The 19,666-nt window shown below is 38.3% G+C and overlaps 1 protein-coding gene across 1 annotated transcript in view; it reads left to right on the top strand.

The window, feature by feature from the left end:
• Window positions 1-268: 268 nt before the first annotated feature.
• Window positions 269-19,666, top strand: part of LOC124605277 (serine/arginine repetitive matrix protein 2) — a 268,096-nt gene continuing 248,698 nt past the window's right edge. The window contains exons 1-2 of the mRNA XM_047136851.1: window positions 269-494; window positions 3,318-3,571. Coding sequence (XP_046992807.1) covers window positions 3,333-3,571 — 239 coding nt within the window. The 5' untranslated portion in view covers window positions 269-494; window positions 3,318-3,332. The remainder of the gene's footprint in view (window positions 495-3,317; window positions 3,572-19,666) is intronic.

Below are 19,666 nucleotides of genomic sequence, written 5' to 3'. Positions count from 1 at the left end.
ATTGTATGAAGCTATAACATATACTAGTCGGGCTTAAACTACGTTAAAATTATCTAAATTTGTCACTTTTACCTATTTTCAGTAATTATAAATGTTATAACCAGAAGACAGACGTGTAGAAATTTCATACCACCCTCAAAATACTATCTGAGTAACTGTTTTGCATTCATTCTTTACAGTGGTTCAGATTTTCTAGCCATAAGTTACAGACGGATCGATGTGCATTATATTTGAGAAACAGTAGACATTACTGTAGATCACGCGGAAATAGTTGATTTAGTATGTTCGTGTTTTAATCATGTATCTCTGTGTTTCCGTGACTGCGATTGCAACGCTGTTACCGAGAGTGTTGTAAACTACATATTGGTTTTACGTATTAAGATGGCTCTGTGTTGTTGTGGGAAGGTGTAGTTGTTGTTTACGCCGTGTGTGAGAAGTTGTGTATGTTTGGAATCGTAATATTTTTGAAAGATCCGAACTTGCTAAAAACACAGGTGAGGGCTTACTATGTTGTTTCTTCCAGAAATGCACTCCAAATTTAAATATTAGGTATAAGTAACTGTGTATGTGTGTGTTTGAGAAGTCAGCTGCATTGTACTACGGATGTATCTCTACAGATGTTAGGTACTGTGATTGTGTATTACCGTGCCAAAGCAGAATGAGGAAACAACTGAAGGAAAATATGAACTGAAGACTGGTAAATAACGTACTTCCAGTCTTTATATGTGTAGTTACAACGGCTTCGGCTACACTGGGTGACGTACGTCAAAACTCACGGAGTATTTAAAGAAAGCGTAATTTCATCTACATTGAGAGCATTTTTACGCTGGATTCCGAGACAAATGTTTCGATTTTTTCGAGATATCCATTAATACTCAATAATGTACTAGCTATTAATGATACCTTACCACACCAACCGTGTTTGTGACGCCTTTAACAGACCTTCGTTGTGTGTCGATTACTATGAAAACTGAGTGCAGAAGAAAAGTCCAGTGTTATATATCTGCCGTCCCTGCAGAATTACACCAAATTTTTAAATTAAATAATACTTTTTAGCTACTAGCTCCCACTTTTCTGTGACGAGAATGCGTTGCTCTGTATTCACCGGAATATGAAAACACTAATCATTGTGTTTGTATGATAGAATTGTGGACTAATAACGTTCTGTACCACATAAAGGATCCTGATGCACATCTACATATGAAAAAACAACAGCTTTGAGTGGATCTTTTATTGAGATTGCCTGCTACAGGCAGAAAGATCATGAATATAATAGCATAATACAACATTTGTACATACTTCAGTTTAGGCCCGCATATAAGAAACAAGACTGGTGAACTTACCCACGTAATAGTGTGTATGTTACTGTCTCTGAAAAGCTATTTCGCATTGTCTGCTATTATTAGGTTTGTTTGTGAATAGTGTTTTATTTGTCTCGTAACATACAGTTTCTAATCATATGATTAGTGTACAGGAGACACGTCAAAAAATGGATAACACAACTTGGGCCTAATGTGTACAAAGAATTTTAACATTAATATAAACTTTTATTTTTCTTTCCTCCCTTTTCTGAAGGACAGCTATATTTACACACAAGACTATATGTAAATATATCCTGCTCAATTGTTCAGTTCATCCTTCATGAACTCCTCAACAGTATAGTAGCAGTGTTTGACAAGTATATTATATGGCTTTGTTTTCAGTGTCTCTAGGTTCATACTCAGAACATTCTTTCCTTTTAGCTTGTTATGAATTTTCATTGCCATATTCTGAGGAGACTGCACATATAGGTTTAAGCAATGAGCGGGAAGCATAAAATTGTCTTTGTTTCTTGTGTTATATGTGTGATTGAAACAGTTTTTCTCGGATAACTCTAAAGTGCTGTGTAGAAAGATGATAATATCATAGATGTATAAGGAGGGAACTGTTAATAACTGTTGTTTTTCAAATAGTGGGCGACATGATGTCCTTGGATGGGCAGTACACATGTTCCTTATTATTCTTTTCTGTAACTTTAGTATGCGCAATATATTGCTTGAATTTCCCCCAAAAAATAATACCATACCTTACAACTGATTGAAAGTAGCTGTGGTATGCAGTTTTCCTTGTATTCATGTCTATGGCATCAGCTAATATTTGCATAGCAAATGCAAAACTACTAATTTGTTTAACAGGTAGTCAACATGTTTATTCCAATTTAAATTTTTATCTAGGTTTAACCCTAAAAACTTCACAGAATCCTCTTCTTCTATATCCTGATTTTTATGAGTTATTTTAATTTCTTGGGGCTTTGACTGTTTTGTTCTGAATTGAACCATGTGAGTTTTGGGGATGTTCAATCTTAATCCATTCAGTTGGAACCATGTTTCTAGTTTGTTCATTGTGTTTATTATGTAGAGAGGGATGTTTTCTGGCTCCTGGTTTTCAATTAATACAGATGTGTCATCTGCAAATAAAATCGATGGATCATTTATATTGTTCGGTAAATCATTAACATAGAACAAAAACAAAATAGGTCATAGAATCGATCCTTGAGGGATACCTTAGCTACTAGCTAAGGTCTGATAGCACTCAGGGGTAATGGTCTAAGAAAATTAGGGAACCACTGACCTAGGTGGATATAGGAAGCCACCTAAAAGCCACATCCAGGCAGGATGGAACACTAAACCTAGTGCTAATTTGTGCTGCTGTCCAGTTGGGTACGCTTAGAGCTTAGTTAATGGAAGATGGAAGCCTTTATTAGTTTTGGTAAGCTTTGTGAAAACATTTTGTCTTTGGTACTGCAAAAGATCAATCTCAATGTTTCAGCTGGATGATTTAAGTGAAACCCACATATGCGAATCTGAAATTTAGGTGAGGAAGTAATTTAACAAATTACAAATTTTTGGCCATTTGAACTCTGGAAAATTAAGGGGAGTAATACAGAAATTCAGCCTTTCTGTAGTTGATTCGGTTGACCTTTTATAGAACTTCATATGGGCAAATATAATTGGTAACGTGTTTGATGGGGGGGTCACAATCAGAGCTGCTTTTTCCAGTAAACTCTCTTGCAAAAACTTCTTTGATGTTTTGTAATAAATGTCACTGTTACCTAATGCCAAAGAGAATTATTTATCACCTCCAGTATTCTCTCTCTCTCTTTCCAGTGACTGGCTAATCATGTCCCTTTTCAGTCTACATAACCAGAATAGCTGCATTTTCAGGGGCCATGCATGATTGCATGTCCCCATCCTCATATCTATAATCCACAAAATTTCATTTAGTACATTCTGTATTTTTTTTCTTGGTGGTCAATAAATAAGTTTCTTTGTTGGCAGATACTCTAATACACCATGTATAATGGAATTGGTTTACCGACTGCCAGAGGCTCGGGAACTAATGGCTATGTTCAGAGAAACTGGGCATTTGTACGTAAAACGAAGGATAAAGTGACGTACAAGACTGAAGAAGAACTGGAGAAATTAGAATCGACAAGTAACAGGCAACCAAACAGAGAAATATTGGATCATGAAAGGAAGAGGAAAGTCGAGATCAAATGCATGGAACTGGAAGAAATTCTTGAAGATCAAGGGTATGGTTAAAAATAATTTTTTTCTTTTTGAATTACAGCAGTATACTTTTATAATAAATTGTTTTTCATGTGTAGTTTGTAATAACAAGTAAAATCAATGGATAACAAATGTAGTTGCTTAACTAATTCATAACTAACAGTTACCATTACCCACTGCATGTGAGTTTGCATCCAGTCCCTATCAGTGTACAAACCAGTTGACTGAAATATAGCATATATAAGTGCCAGGCACTTAAGTGTGAATTGCAGAGTAACCGTGTAGATGTAGACAGTTCATTCTGTGTATCATGTTGTTGTTTTCAGTCATATCATGGACACCATTGTCATTCCATCACACATTCATAATCATAATGTGATATAACAATACATAGGTTTTTGCAGATATTCAAATGAAAACTAAAAATATACAGATATGTGACAGCACATTTCCCCTAATACATGGAGTGAAATCCAGTTAATTCATAATAATGTTTGTATACTTTGAAATGAGTGCTCAGAAGACCAACACTGCCAAGGTTCAAGATGCAACCTTTTATATAATGCTTTCGATTTCAATTCATGTAGGTGTGGAAAAAACCTAACTGATTGCAAAACTGATGAAGTACGTAAATTTTTGTCGTAATTCATATTCTTTTTTTTTTTATTTTCCTTACTCCTGTCTTAATAGTTATGGCTGCTGCAAGTGCTGGAACAGCTCTTTATTTTGTGAGAACTATTCAGGGAATGAACTTAAACAAAAATTTGGCCCTATTTCTAACAGACTTGACCAGAAAGCTGTTTATTATTATTATTATCATTATTTAGTGTATCAGTATATTTTTAGCAGTTGAACTGCAGATTAGGAGAGACAGTAATATAGATATAAATTTTGCAGACAGTGGCTGTCACAAGTATATAGGCCTAATTCTCTTGCTTTCGTGCTATGAATTATAGTGGTTTAAGTTAAATGAGTGACAGAACATCTTGGTAACAGTTACATGTATATCAGAAGAGAATAAACAGCTGAAATTTAAATCCTATAGTTTTTCGTTACTGTTATGACACTTAAGCTGCCAAGCCACCAAGATCAGTAGGATAGACAGTAGTAACCAAACCATCACAGATAATGCATCATCCTTTTAAGTAACCACAGCTAATTACTGTTTTTTCTGAATGTCTTTTAATCTCAAAAAAATGTAGGTGTAAATATTAGATTTACACGGCCTGACAGAAGAGTGATCACTTAGAAGACATGGTCGAATTCCAGTGTATCTTTGCAAATGTCCATACAGTGTATGTAAATGATTAAAGAGTTGCAATTATATGTGACAGGTAGAATGACTATAAGAGTGCATTAGTGATGTTTCTGTTTGTTGTTGTTGTTGCTAGGTGTGGTGGGGTATATAAGGGGATGTGAACAGGGTCAGATATTGAGTGATCACTGGGAAGAGCACAGAGGTGTCACATACTCATCTGAGACAGCATTATAAGGACTTGAAAGACTTCGGAAGGTGGCTCATTATGGGTTTCCATTTGGCCGGCCGGTCAAATGTGCTGTCTCTAGATTTGTGGGGGATTCAGATGTGACTGTGGCCCATTGTTGGACTGTATGGGAATATGAGGGCGGGCGTACTCCTCATCAAGGTTGCTGTTGACCACGTCCGACCACAGCAAGGGGGGAGGATCACCTCATTGTGCACCAAGCACATCATAAACCCCTCATTTCTATGCCTGCCCTCTGTGAACAAGTAATGGGCTCTCTGAAACATTCTATGTCATTCCACATCATTGGTTGGAGATTAACAGGAACTGAACCAGGGAATTACTGTACCACGCTCAAGCTTCTATTAACACCACAACACAAGTAGCTACATGTGGAGTGGTAATTTGACTGTGACGCATGAACTGCTGATGAATGGTGACACATTTTAGTGATGAACTATGGTTCGACACTATCCTTGATGAGTATCACGGCCAAGTTGATGGTGAACTGGGGTGAGGCCCCATTCTTCAAATCTTTTGGCGGGGCACAATAGTGTTGCTTTTGGTGTCACAGTGTGGGGAGCCACTGGTTATGGCTTCAGGTCATGGCTGGTAGTGATTGAGGCAACTCTAATGGGACAGTGGTACATCATGGGCACCTTGCTTTCTCATGTGTCACTTCTCGTGCAACAGTACCGTGGTGCCATTTTCCAGCACAACAATGCTTGGTCTGGAAGACCCATAGATCTGTCTCCAATAGAATGTGTGGGACCAACTTAGATTTCAACTCGGTCTCAGTGCTAATATCCAGGATACGAAGGACCACTTACAACAATTGTGGGCCAGTTTGTCTCAGGGGAAGATACTACAGCCTTATGACACTCTTGCCAACTGAATCAGTGTATGCTTCCAGGTCAGAGGGGATGTAGCAAAATATTGCCAAATTCTTTTTAAATTTGACTCTATTTTGTAATCACCAAAATAACATCATGTATCCTCTTTGCCTGAGGAAGTTTCATCTCATTTCCTCCTCCCTTTGTGGGTGCTTTATTTTTTTTTTTTTGGCAGGCAGTGTATTTGCAGTAAATCCATTGCGTTTGCTATGCCACATGTTATTGGCTTTGAACCATAAAGAAGAATTGTGACGTACACTTACACCAGTTTCATTTTATTCCCTGTCAAATGTTGTTATATTTTTCTTCTTCTCTCTGAATGCCGTCAATGAAACCTTGAAGGTGGAACCGAGCGAGATGGTGCAGTGGTTAGCACACTGGACTCGCATTCGGGAGGACGACGGTTCAATCCCGCGTCCGGCCGTCCCGATTTAGGTTTTCCGTGATTTCCCTAAATCGCTCCAGGCAAATGCCGGGATGGTTCCTTTCAAAGGGCACGGCCGACTTCCTTCTCTGTCCTTCCCTAATCCGATGAGACCGATGACCTCGATGTCTGGTCTCCTTCCCCAAAAACAACCAACAACAACCTTGAAGGTGAAGCCTTATGTGTTGTGGTAAGACAATTAACTCACAACAATAATAAAGTAGAGATTGGCAGTGGTTTTCTTATCTGCTGTTTTTCTGTAGTTTTGTCAATATGTAATAGTGTTCCGTGGAAGGATAAACAATAGACATTTGATTGAGATTTCTGGGAAAGTCCAGTACACCACAATGCCATAGTGCAAACTATGTACTGCAGCAGTAGTTGCAAGGTTTGTCACATAGCAGTCAGAACAGACATAAAAAAAAATTAATAATAGATTGGTATAGCCCAGATGAGAGTGACAAACCCCGTTGGGTCAGTTACTGAACAGGTATGTGAGGAAGGCTGCTGCCTCCAATTGCATATCTGACATGGAGGCCAAGAAAATAGGATAATAGATATTATGGTTGAATATAGCCAGTCCTTTTTTCTTGCTCCCTCGTGTTAGTTGAACAGGGCAGAATATGGCTGATATTGGTATAAAATACCTAATGTTTGGTGCTTTATGGAGCTTATTTATAGATGGAGAGTAATATGGAGTAATGGCAGGAAAGATTTATATAATGTGTAGTAAGCAGCTTGTTAGATTGGGAAAGGACAACATCTGTAGATTAATTAAAACTGAAGAGAAGAAGAAGGCATACGATAAAAAAAGGGAGAATGACAAAGAGAGAAACATGTCTTTATCAGCACAGAATGAAATGTAGTTATCAGAAGACAACAGGAAAAGTTGTAGTCTGAGGAAAAATGGTAGCTGGAGAAGAGCAATATGCAGCAGAAAGTGTATTCACAAACAGTTGTATGCCTGTGTGATAAATTAGATATGTAATGTATTCATAACACACCTAATATGTAGGTTCAGTTCAGTTGATGGAAAACAGAGAATATATGTGGAAATGAGTGCACCGTTTTGTGAGATAGTTTTAAAACCATAAATCACACTTCTTGTGTGGTACTTGGCAGTTGAGGGTATGCCACTTTGTTTGTTTCTCATTTTGAATGAGGAAATTAAGATGAGTAGTAGTGTGATCCACATGTTAAGGATTCATATTTGTAGCTCATTTTATCATGTAAGCAAGTGCAGAAGTTTTTACAAGATAACATATCAACTGAAGGGTCCAATTCCACCTGTGTGCTTTACCTTGTGACATAACTGTGAAGTGTTGTGTGATGTCATTGAGGTGAAACATGTTTGAGATTAATTGTTTTTGTAGGAGGTGTGTTGGAGTAAGTGGTGTCACACTCTAGTGTATGATGTTTATGTTTCTAAATTGTTTGTGAGTGATGGTAGTGTGGCATTGGACTTAGTGTTGTACATTAGTCAATGTTTTAGGAGTTTGTTTTTGTTGCTTTAGCAGTGAGTTGTTTTAATGTCATTAGCTTTTTTTCTCTTGTGTTTGTTTTGATTTTGAAATTGTTATTTCATTATGTTGTTAATGGTTTGAAAGTTTTTTTGTGTATTTCATTTGGTACTGTGTATGGATCTTGCAATTAAATTTCCTACCCATTTATTGATTGCTGCTATGGGCAACGATATGGCGACTGCAGTTACATTTCTACAGTTATATGACCTCTTGGCAGAATATTTGAAGTGTCAGCAGTGCATGGAATTTATGAAATTCAGCAAAGACCTTGCTTCTCAAGCGAAGGATGAGAGTATGTGGGAGTGTTTCCAGTGGTTTTCAGTAATGGTTGATTTAGCTTTTTGGTCCGGGGGGGGGGGAGGTAGATTTGTCAGCTAACTTTTGCGGTAAATACATTTTTATATATTATCTTGATTATTACATCTACATCATACTCAGCAAGCACGATGTGTGGCGGAAGGTACTTCTGGTACCACGAACTGATCCCCCTTCCCTGTTCCGCTCGCTAATGGCTCATGGAAAGAATGATTGTCAGTAAATGTCTGTATTAACTCGAATTTTATTATCATGGTCATTTTGCAAATGCTCTTTTGAAGCTTCAGGAGCAAACCTAACCTATCCCTGATGCACAGTGCCTGTCTTATAATGTCTGCCACTGGAGTTTTTTGAACACCAATGTATGCTCTTGCACTGGCTAAGTAATCCTGTGACAAAACATATTGCTGTTTGTAGAAACCCTTCTCTCTCTCTCTCTCTCTCTCTCTCTCTCTCTCTCTCTCGTATCAGTCGTACCTGGCAAGGATCTTAAATTGATTAACAGTAATCAGTAAAGGATTGAGCAAGCACCTTCTAAGCCACTTCTTTAGTTGGAGACCTACAGTCCCTTTAGTTTCTTCCTGTGAATCTCAGTCTGGCATATGCTTTTCCTAATATTAGTTTTATGTGGTCATGCCACTTAAGGTCACATTGGATATTTACTCATAGATGTTATATGGTAGATACTGTTTTCAGCAATCTTTCATCATTAGTGTAGTTGCACTGTTGTGGATTTCGTTTTTTCCATGTATGCAGAATATGTTACATTCATTTACATTCAGCCTGCATTGTTCATCAATCCTCTGTAGGTCATGCTGCTAATCGGTACTGTCTTCTGTCATTGCAATTTCTTCTAGACAACTAACGAGTGAGGTGGCGCGGTGGTTAGCACACTGGACTCGCATTCGGGATGACAACAGTTCAATCCTGTGTCCTGCCATCCCTTCCTCGTCCTTCCCTAATCTGATGAGACCGATGACCTTGTTGTTTGGTCTCTTCCCTCAAACAACCCAACCCAACTCTAGTCAACTGCATCATCTGCAAACCATGTTAAAGTGTTTCTGATGCTTTCTGCTAGTTTATTTATGTACATTGTAAACAGTAACAGTCTATCGTACTTCCTTGGGGATGCTGCTGAAATTACCTTCTTTAGGAGTGACTCATTGAGTTCTATCTGCAAGCAAGTCTTGAATCCAGTGACAAATCTGGCCCGATACTCAGTAAGCTCATATTTTTTTCGCCAAGTAACAGTGCAGGCCAGTGTCAAATGCTTTCCTGGAGTCAAGAAATGTGTAATCAGCCTGAGTGCCATTTTCTACTGTGCCATGAATCTCATGGAGGAACAGAGCAAACTGAGTTTTGCATGATCTCTCTTTGCGGAATCTGTGTTGATTTTTATAGAGGAGATTTTTTCACTCTCTAAAAATATTGTAATTCTTAAGCATAAAATATGTTCCACAATTCTACAACAGACTGATGTGAACAGTATAGGACTATAATTATGTGCATCTGTCCTACGACGCTTCTTGAAGATACGCTGGACTCACATTCAGGAGGACGACAGTTCAAACCTACGTCCAGCCATCCAGATTATGTTTTCTGTGACTTCTCCCAAATCGCACCAGGCAAATGCCGGGCTGGTTCGTTTGAAGGGCTTGGTCAATTTCCTTCCCCATCCTTGACGCAGTCCGAACTTGTGCTCTAAGCCAATGACCCCGATGATGACAGGACGCTAACCCCCATTTCCTTCCTTCCTTTTTGAAAACAGGAATGACCTGTGCTTTTTTACAGTTGCTAGGTGCCATTCATTGCTCCAGTGATGTACGATAAAGTGCTGCTAGAAGGGGAGCAAGTTCTTTTGCATAATCTTTGTATAGTCTTAGAGATATCTAATCGGGCCAGGATACCTTTCCACTAATAAGTGATTGTAGGTGCTTTTCTATTCCCTGATTGGTTATCACACTATATGCCATTGCAATATTCATATGCTGATTGAAAGGAGGGAGCGTGTCACAATCTTCTGCAGTGAAACAATTTTGAAAGACTAAATTCAGCATTTCAACTGTCTCTCAGTAATCTTCGATTTTGATGTCAGTATGGTAACGGAGTAACTACATAGAGGATTTTGAACTGCTTCCTGATTTTATATAAAACCAAAATCTCTTAGGGTTTTGTAGTCGGATCAGTTGACAGTACTTTACTTTCAAAGTCATTGAACACTTCTCACATTGCTCTCCTTATGCTCATTTATTTATTGTGAGAAGTGTAGTGTGTTTCCTTGCATATAATTTTCTTAGAAATTTGGATATCGAAATTAATCTGGGAGTTGTTTTTTATGATCTTGTGGCTTATGTTGGTAGTTGAAATTTATATTTGGTAGTTCATAGTGGTTGCTATATTGGACCATGTTGCAGTTACTTTTGACTCACTAGGCTTTGAAAATATACTGGTGTCTAAAATTAAAGCAACAAACCACTATTTCCTCGTCCTGTGTGTGATCTATGATGTAGTCATACTGACTGTCAACCAGATGTCCATACGATTGTGGTTTGCGTGGAAGATAGCATTCCTGTCAACAGATAAACATGCCAACAATGACGTGAGGGCATCTATGAAACTAGATAGTGTTTGCCGGATTGCCACACATCCACAATCACTGTGTACACAGTCACAGACAGTGCAGGATAGCACAGAGAATACGCCTACCAGACACTCTGCTTTGGAGCACCGTAGAAAGAAAGGAAGCAGGACAATCACAAACTGACTTGGGTTGATGTGAATTGTTCTGTTGTTTTTGGATACAGTTTATAGAGACCAAAACTGACTGGCATGACATTACCGCCCTAGTACTCACTGCAACTGGCATGTGAGCTCACAGCACCCACTGAACATGTTGTATCGAGGCAAACGGTGTGCAGAAGGCTTCATCAGAGTGGTCTTTGTTGTTGGAGACATGCTGCACCTCTACCTCTGTCGCATCTTCCCAGAAGGGCTGAAGACGATAGGGGCCCAAATACTACTGTGGGACATCCTTGAAATATTTTTTTCTACTTTTCCCATTTATCTGTACTTATTTTATTTATTTATTATTCATTCATCTGAGGATCATCTTACAATGATACCGGATTTGTCATCACAATAGAATGAAAATAAGTAGCTCACATATGCAAACACATGGAATGTATGAGTGTATTCTCACGAGGATAGGAAAGATGGTTGGCTGTGGTTTTGGTAAAGAAATATTCCTGGCTTTTGACCGAAATGAGTTAGGAAAACCAGGGAAAACCTAAAACAGTATGGCCAGACAGAGCAAATTCCATCCTCTCAAATTTGGACAATGTGCTTTGATTTATGTAGATTTTTATATTACAAAACAAAGTTTTGCACTTCATTTCTGTATGCACTAAGGACGCCCAGTGGTGACTCCTGAGCAATGAGCTTGCTACTATGCTGCTCCCACTAACTCCAGTCTGTTCGGAGGTGTCTCAGAATCCCAAATGCTTTCCATGCTGTAATATCTCTGTTTGCAAATGCATTCTTAGCATCTCCTGCTATGCCGAGGTGATTTTATTGACGTCATTGATCTTATTTTTCTGTGTACAGGAGGTTGAAGGCAATTACACTTGAAGTTGCTAGTGCAGGAAATGAACAACAGATTGTTGGAGCTCTGAATGTATTCAGAGGATATCATTTTGATTTTTCTGTTGTTTTTGGAGCTAGTACCTTGGTGACTGTAGCTAGAGCGAAAGCAGTTATGCACATTTGGGAGGTTTTAAGCATTTTCAGACAGAGATTATAGCTTGGAAGACATTTGGGGTAATTGAGACAACAGGCTGTTGTCAGAAGGATCCATATAGAACAGTATTGGCAGATAAACCACTAACTGTAAATTCAAGGGGGAAAAGAAGATTAATGGTGATGAGTACATTGTTGTTTCGTGTAAAGTGTGAAGTGATAATTGTAAAATAATTTTGTCAGGCAATGTAATGTTGTATTGTTAGATAACAAGTAAATGTTGGGATTCTACCCTTGTAGTACATCTGTAGCCAATTTCCTGCCCATATATTTGTCTGGGAGCTAAATATCAATAATTTTGTACTCCCATAAAGCTAATGGTAAAGGAAAATGATTTAGGTTTTCTTCTGGAACAGTTCCCTCCACAACTCGTGCTTGGTGTTGATATAAAATGAAAGCATGCTCTCAGATCTCAATACCACCATGGATTTGATTGTTAACCTATATTGCTGCTGCTGTTGTCGAAGTTATAGGCAATTTACTTGTGTTAGGAACATAACAAGTACACACAGACATATTCTAACGGTTGAAAGAGAAATTAAAGGTTATAGATAAGTTGGAAAAAGGCAAAACTGCAATAAAACTTTTTTAGGATTCTGGGATCGGCATATAAACTACGAGACACTTAAAGAAAAATAAAATAAAAAAAAAAAAAAAAAAACAACTGTTAGCTTTTACAACCAAAGCTGACACTTATGCCCGGCCATCATAATACAAGTGCCTGAAAACTTCAACTTACATGAAACTACATGCAGGAGTGCGCTTGTGGTTCCAGCAGAAGGCCTAGGATAACATGAAGTTAAAAATAATAGCTCGCTCGTGGAGGAAAATTGCAACACCCTTGACTGAATGAGGTTTTGGAGACTGTAGTAGTGAGGAATATGATACTGCTAATTGTCTGACCAGTACTGTAGGGAAAAAAGTCTTATTGTGAAGAAGTGGATGATTAAAACCTCCATACCTGGTTAAAAATCAGTCCCTGCAAATTGGGGTCTGAACAACTAAGTGGTGCAGGTATAGTGAACAAAGACTTGTAGATGAAGAGAGTGAATACAAGGCAATTGAGCTATTACCACTGACATTGAGGCACTGAAATCCATTGATCTGTTATTAGAGTACACTGTGCAGAATTTGTTTACCTGTACTGATAGTATGATTTTCTGGAAAATGAGAACCATAATCAGGAAAAAAGTGAATGAAAAACAAAAACACAAAAAAGTGGGTGATAATTTCTTGAAAGTGAACAGGCAGCAGTGTTCTAAGTGTAATTTTGTAAATAAGCTGCCAATTTCCAGCAAGTAATGTATTGTGCTCTCGAATGTGACATGTAGAATTTTTTGTAAATATAGTAGATAGCAATTTCTGGTAAAGACATTTGTATTTTGATTTAGCTATGCAGTCTCAGGGTCCACATTAACCCAGTTTTAGGCTTGCAATGACAGTCGCATGCATGTAACTAGATGGCTTCATGATGAGTACTGTGAGGAGTAGAGAGCTCTTTGTCATGTCATGAGTTTAGTATTTTTCTGTTCTGCACCACATTATCCTGCTATTCTTATTCTAGTAATTCCTCTACATGAAACATACTCGGCTTCTGATTTACTCATGGGCCATTAAGTTTAATTTCTTTATCCAGTAAGTGGATTACTGACAGTGGTTTTTGAGAGGTGAGAGAGAATTTGAAGTGGTGATGAAAGCAGCAAAGGAAAGGTTTTATTGCACTATTTCCATTTGCTGTTCATGTAGTAATATTATTATGTCAAACTTTGTTCTTGTGGTGAATAAAGAAACAGTCTTTACACCTGTTTTACCAACCTGTACCAATAAATATAAACTTCATACTGGATATGTAAGTGAATAGTGCAATGAATAGTCAGTTATGCCCCTGGAAAATGTGTATGCTACTCTAGATTTCAAAGCAGTAAGTTAACTGTAGTAGCAGGGTCCCCCTTTTCTTTGTGTGTGTTGCACAGACTGTCAGTTTCCAGTTTTTTTTATTGTGTATCCAAAAGGCGAATGCCTTATGCTCACTGTAGTGTAAACCACACATATATGTTTGTAATTTGGAACAATTATAGGGGGACACTTTCAGTTTAATGAAGATACCTTTTTTGATTATATTTAGGAAGAGATATTTCACCCAAAATTAATGTGTAATTTTCCCAAGACATATTCCTTTCACTAGGCTGGGTGAAATATATTCATACGTACAAACAATGAAAAGTCTGTATTGGAATATCGACAACATTATGAAAGGGATGGATTGCTACTCACCATAAAGAAGACACATTATTTGTGCACCAGAAGTCATTCTTCTTCGCATAATGCCTTCATCAATCTGGATAAGGGTTTTCATTTATTCATTGTCTGTATACATCAGTGCTAACCAAATGTGAATTGGAGTGCTAACAGCAGAAAAATAGAATATTTGATTATAAGAATTGACAATGAATAACACATCCTTCCCTTCCTGTTTTGTCATTGGTGGTTACTATTGTTTTTCTTAACGTAGGTCCTCGGCAGCCTAGATCAACAATGGACTAGGTAGTTGACAGTGAATTTGTTACTCCACCATTTAATGCATACTGTCGGAGGACCCACATGGAACATTGTACAGGACAAAAGCACCAATCCTATAAACAAATTAACTGCATGTCAATTAAACTGAACTTTGTTTGTAATATACCTGTATATTGTACATTGAGAAAACCTCATTAAATTATTACACAGCCATTGTGTTATAATGCTGGCAATTGCACTGTATCTTATTAAATCTGATTTGTACTGTAGCACTGTAATGGGTTCCATTATAGCTTTTGTTTCAGTATGCTTTCAGGTCTTTATCTCATGTGGTGTCATTCCAGATTTATTCTATTCATACAGCTAAGAGTTCATTGTTTTATCTGTTCGCCACATAACACATAATGTGTAGGACAGTCTAAGGAAACTACCCATTTCAAGGAGGGGAGGAAACAATTAGATACTGATGAGACCATAGCGTATGTATTTTGCCCTGCTATCATAGAGTTCATTAGATCAGTACCAGAAACAGTAAAAGAACCTTCGAAAGTTAATCTCGTGGAAGATGGTCTGTTTCACCAGACCTTGCTATCAGGTTGGTGTTACGTCCGTAGGTAGCCCACATACCACCAATCGAGCTGCATTCTTTTGTCTGTTGATCAGTATGCGGTGGTGAAATGTTTCCAAAAAAGACAAAATCCATGACAGATTTGTCACTTGAATCTGTGAACATAAACACTGCTCAGCTTCTTGGTAGAATTCATAAACGTTATTGACACCATGAAACCTGAAGGGGTGTCCCTAAATCCATAAACATACGAGGGGATGGAGATCTCCTCTGAACAGCACATTGAAGGCAGCCCAGATATGCTCAATAATGTTAATGTCTGGGGAGTTTGGTGGCCAGCAGAAGTGTTTAAACTCAGAAGAGTGTTCCTGAAGCCACTCTGTAGCAATTCTGGACATGGGGGGAGCAGCATTGTCCTGCTGGAATAGTCCACATCCGTCAGAATGCACAATGGACATGAATGGATGCAAGTGATCAGAGGGTGCTTCTGTACGTGAACCTGTCAGAGTTGTACCTAGATGTATCAGGGGCCCATATCACTACAACTGCACATGCCCCTCACCATTACAGAGCCTCCACCAGCTTGAACAGCCCCCTGCTGACATCCAGGATCCATGGATTCATGAGGTTGTCTCCATACCTGTACACATTGTTCCGATCGCTACAATTTGAAATGAGACTCGTCCAACCAGGCAGCATGTTTCCAGTTATCAACAGTCTAATGTTGGTGTTAACGGCCCCAGTCGAGGTGTAAAGCTTTGTGTTGTCCAGTCATCAAGGGTACACGAGGGGGCCTTCGGCTCTGAAAACCCATATTGATGATGTCTCACTGAATGGTTCACATGCTGCCACTTGTTGATGGCTCAGCATTGAAGTCTGTAGCAATTTGCAGAAGGGTTCCACTGCTGTCACATTGAATGATTCTCTTAAGTCTTGGTTGGTCCCATTCTTGCAGGATCTTTTTCCTGCTGTGATTTGATGTTTTACCAGATTCCTGACATTCACAGTACACTTGTGAATTGGTCGTACAGGAAGATCCCCACTTCATCGCTACCTCGGAGATGCTGTGTCCCATCGCTCGTGTGCCGACTATAACATGTTGAAACTTGATTAAATCTTGATAATTGGCCGTTGTAGCTGCAGTAACTGATCTAATGATTGCACCAGACACTTGTTGTCTTATATAGATGTTGCCGACCGCAGTGCTGTCTTCTGCCTGTTTACATAGCTTGTATTTGAATACACATGCCTGTACCAGTTTCTTCGGCACTTAAATGTATACAATGACATGAATCTAAATTTGGTGCATGGCTACCACCACAGTTATTGCAAAGTGTGAAAATACAAAATTCTTCATATAAAAAAGAATGCTGACAACAAAAAACTCAGTAAGCATTGGAATCAGATAAGGGAATAGTTGCAGCAGTCAGCTGTATTCAAAGTGATTGCACTGTAGATAATGTAAGGAAGAATTTAATTTAATGAAAGAGTTTATGGAGTTGTGGAATGCTAAGTGTTGCCAATAAAGTTCACATAAATGAAATAAATGTATTTATTTGTACTCTAAATAACCTAACCTAATCTTCATAAATTCCTCACTAAATGATTTATGCCTTGGTTCACATGTTTTTGGAATAATACGTGGACTGGTTCACTGTGGGATTCAAGTACTATTTTCCAAGCTGGAATCGCTTTCATCTCTTGCTAAAAATCTTAACCTGACCATGAGGTGGTCTTTAGCAGAAATGGCATTCATGATTTAAATAACAATCACAGCAACAGTTATTTTTTTCATTTTTAGCACAATGCCTTTCATGGATTTATTCTCAATATTATCAACTGCAAATATTTACTTATGTATTGTAACTGGTGCTTTGGAAAGTTGGGCAAAAAAAATCTATCCAATTTTCTGATTGTAGTAAACCGTAGACAACTGCAGGCCATGAGAGGCAAAGCAACACATGTAAAAACATCACATAAAATCTACGAGGGTTGGAACTTAAATAGTGGCAACTATTTATTCACAACCGATAAAAAAGAGTTACATGTTTGCACCTGTTACTGTCCTCCAAAGTAGTCACCAGCTTTGTGTAGAACTCGTTGCCAGCGATGTGGAAGGCGTAGTATCCCATTAGCAGAATCTGTTTTGTTGATGGTGCGAATGGAGTGGTCTACTGCCTTTCGAATCTGTGGAACAGTTCTGAAGCGAATGCCACGAAGTAGTTCCTTCATCTTCAGAATCAAATCAAAGTCACAAGGAGTTAAGTCCGGGGAGTATGGTGGATGGTACAGTACTTCCCAGTCCCATGAACCGAAAAGAGCAGCCACAGCTTGTGCTGTATGCGTCCATGCATTGTTGTGCAAAATGATGAGTGGGCTGCACAGTAAGTGTTACTGCTTCTTTCGCAAAGCTGCTCGCAGGTGATGCTCCAAAAACAAACAGTAATACTGTGCATTGACTGTCTGCCGTGGAGGAATGTAATGCTTTAGGATAACACCATCACAGTCGTACACGAGAATCACCGTAACTTTCACCATATTGGGGCTCTGACGCACTTTCGACTTTCGCGGCGACCCATAATGATGCCATTTGTTGGATTGCCATTTCAGTTTTGGCTCGTACAATGTGGCCCATGTCTCATCTAGTGATACGAAACAGCGTAAGAAAGCCTCTCCTTCGCACTCATAATGCTCCACAGCGGTGTTGCCACTTCTTAAGTTCCAACCTATGTATATGCAAATGTTTGCTTTTGGTAATGAGAATAAATTCTCAAAAAATGTCACATTAAGCATGAAAAGCTTTGTAAATAGTGCAGCACGTTTCATTACTTAAATTGTGTGACACATTTACAGATCTTCCGAAAACACTGATTATGATGAATAAAATTAAGGAATGCCACTTCTTAAACGAGTATGTTGGTTGCAGATATGGGGGCTACCTTCAAAAGGACAAATTGAAATTTATGTTGCGCATTCTCAAATAATTCTCACAGTTCTTTTTGCCCTCACACTGTAGCTCAGGAAACAAATTCTGGTGAACACTTTGAGCTTCTCTTCTTGATACCCAGGGTTTCACCCACAGTTGTTTCTATTTCTCTTTCTTTTAAGCAGTGCACTCACTACCAACATTACATTAAATGCAGTTGTATAGATAAGTAACTGTTCTGCATCCATTCCCAAGTAACTATGACAAAAATTTTTACAGTAGTGTAATAATTCCAGTGAAGCAGTTTGATAAAATGTTTGACAGATATCTTTTTCAAAAATCTTTTATAATGTAATCCAGGCCATGGGGTTGCATCAACTTGGCATACCACCATCAACCAGTGTGGTGATGCCCATAAACGGCTTTTCTAAGTTTACAACCGTTATCACTGAATTTCAGTATTTGCCTTCTTGAATATATGATTTGTTTTCTCATCATCCTTCACCTTTTGTAAGAACTTGACCAATGAGTCCAGCTGTTTCTCAACATCTTTCAAGTTTTGTAAGAATTTGACCAGCAAGTCCAGCTGTTCCATGAATATTTCTGTATCAGTTTCACCATTAAATAAAGCAGTGGTGATATCTAGTTGTGTGACATGCAAGTCAAATTTGACTGACAGAGCTGTAAGTAGCCTAAACAATTCGATTCTTGCAAGGATAGAAGTTTTGCGCAAAGTCAATTCCAGGCCATTGGTTGAGTCCTCCTGCAACTATTCATGCTATTCACCTCAGCATAGATCCATCACTTCTGTATTTATTCCTCCCGCCAGTCATATGGTCAATTTCCCTTTTATTTGTTGGCCCAGCTATCATTTTTCACCGGTGACCTCATTTCATCATACATAGCCTCAAACCATTCTCAATGATCTCGACCATGCAATGCATCTTTGATGTTGACCTCTGTTGCATTTTCAATAAGTTAATATCATGAACTGAAACATCTGATGAATCTACACCTGGTGCAGACTGTTGAGCTCATCGAGAATTATTGTCTTCGTCATGTGATAATTCATCATTGGGCTTGAATTCTTTGCCTTTAGTGATTGGAAGCCCATCTTCTTCAAAGCCATATAATGGTTCATTGTCTGACAATGCCTTTGGTTCAGTGGTTGTATCACCATTAAAATCTCCTGCCACATTATTCACGTTGATGATGGTTCATCTCTATATAAGCCCAGATAAATTTGTTTGGGCTTAAAAATGTCATTATCGAGGATGACAACCTCTACAACTTCATTGTGCCCTTTCTTGTTACAAAAGCTGACTTGTATGCTGTTCTATCCCTTTTTTGCTTTTGTTTTGAATTTTGTTCCAACTCTCAACACTTTTTGACTTGTTCACGAAACATTTGCCTGATTTAACAATCATCATGGTACTCACATTTTTACTGTCTTTCTGAATCTATGTGTTGTGTTCTTCAAAGATTTTACTTTTAAAGTCTCAACATTTGGTAGATTCTCATGGGATTCGATAGTTCATCTACAATTGCTCTAATTTTTTGGAAGACTATAGAGCAACATTATTGACAATAAACCACCGTTTATGTTGACATCCAATTCTTGTATGTAGTATCAAAGAATTTAGTCAAGTGATGTTTCACATGATCACCTC

Source organism: Schistocerca americana, chromosome 1, assembly GCF_021461395.2.
Source record: "Schistocerca americana isolate TAMUIC-IGC-003095 chromosome 1, iqSchAmer2.1, whole genome shotgun sequence".
Classification (NCBI taxonomy): Eukaryota; Metazoa; Arthropoda; class Insecta; order Orthoptera; family Acrididae; genus Schistocerca; species Schistocerca americana.
Note: the sequence above shows the minus strand (reverse complement) of the source record. Positions and strands in the feature narration are given on the sequence as shown.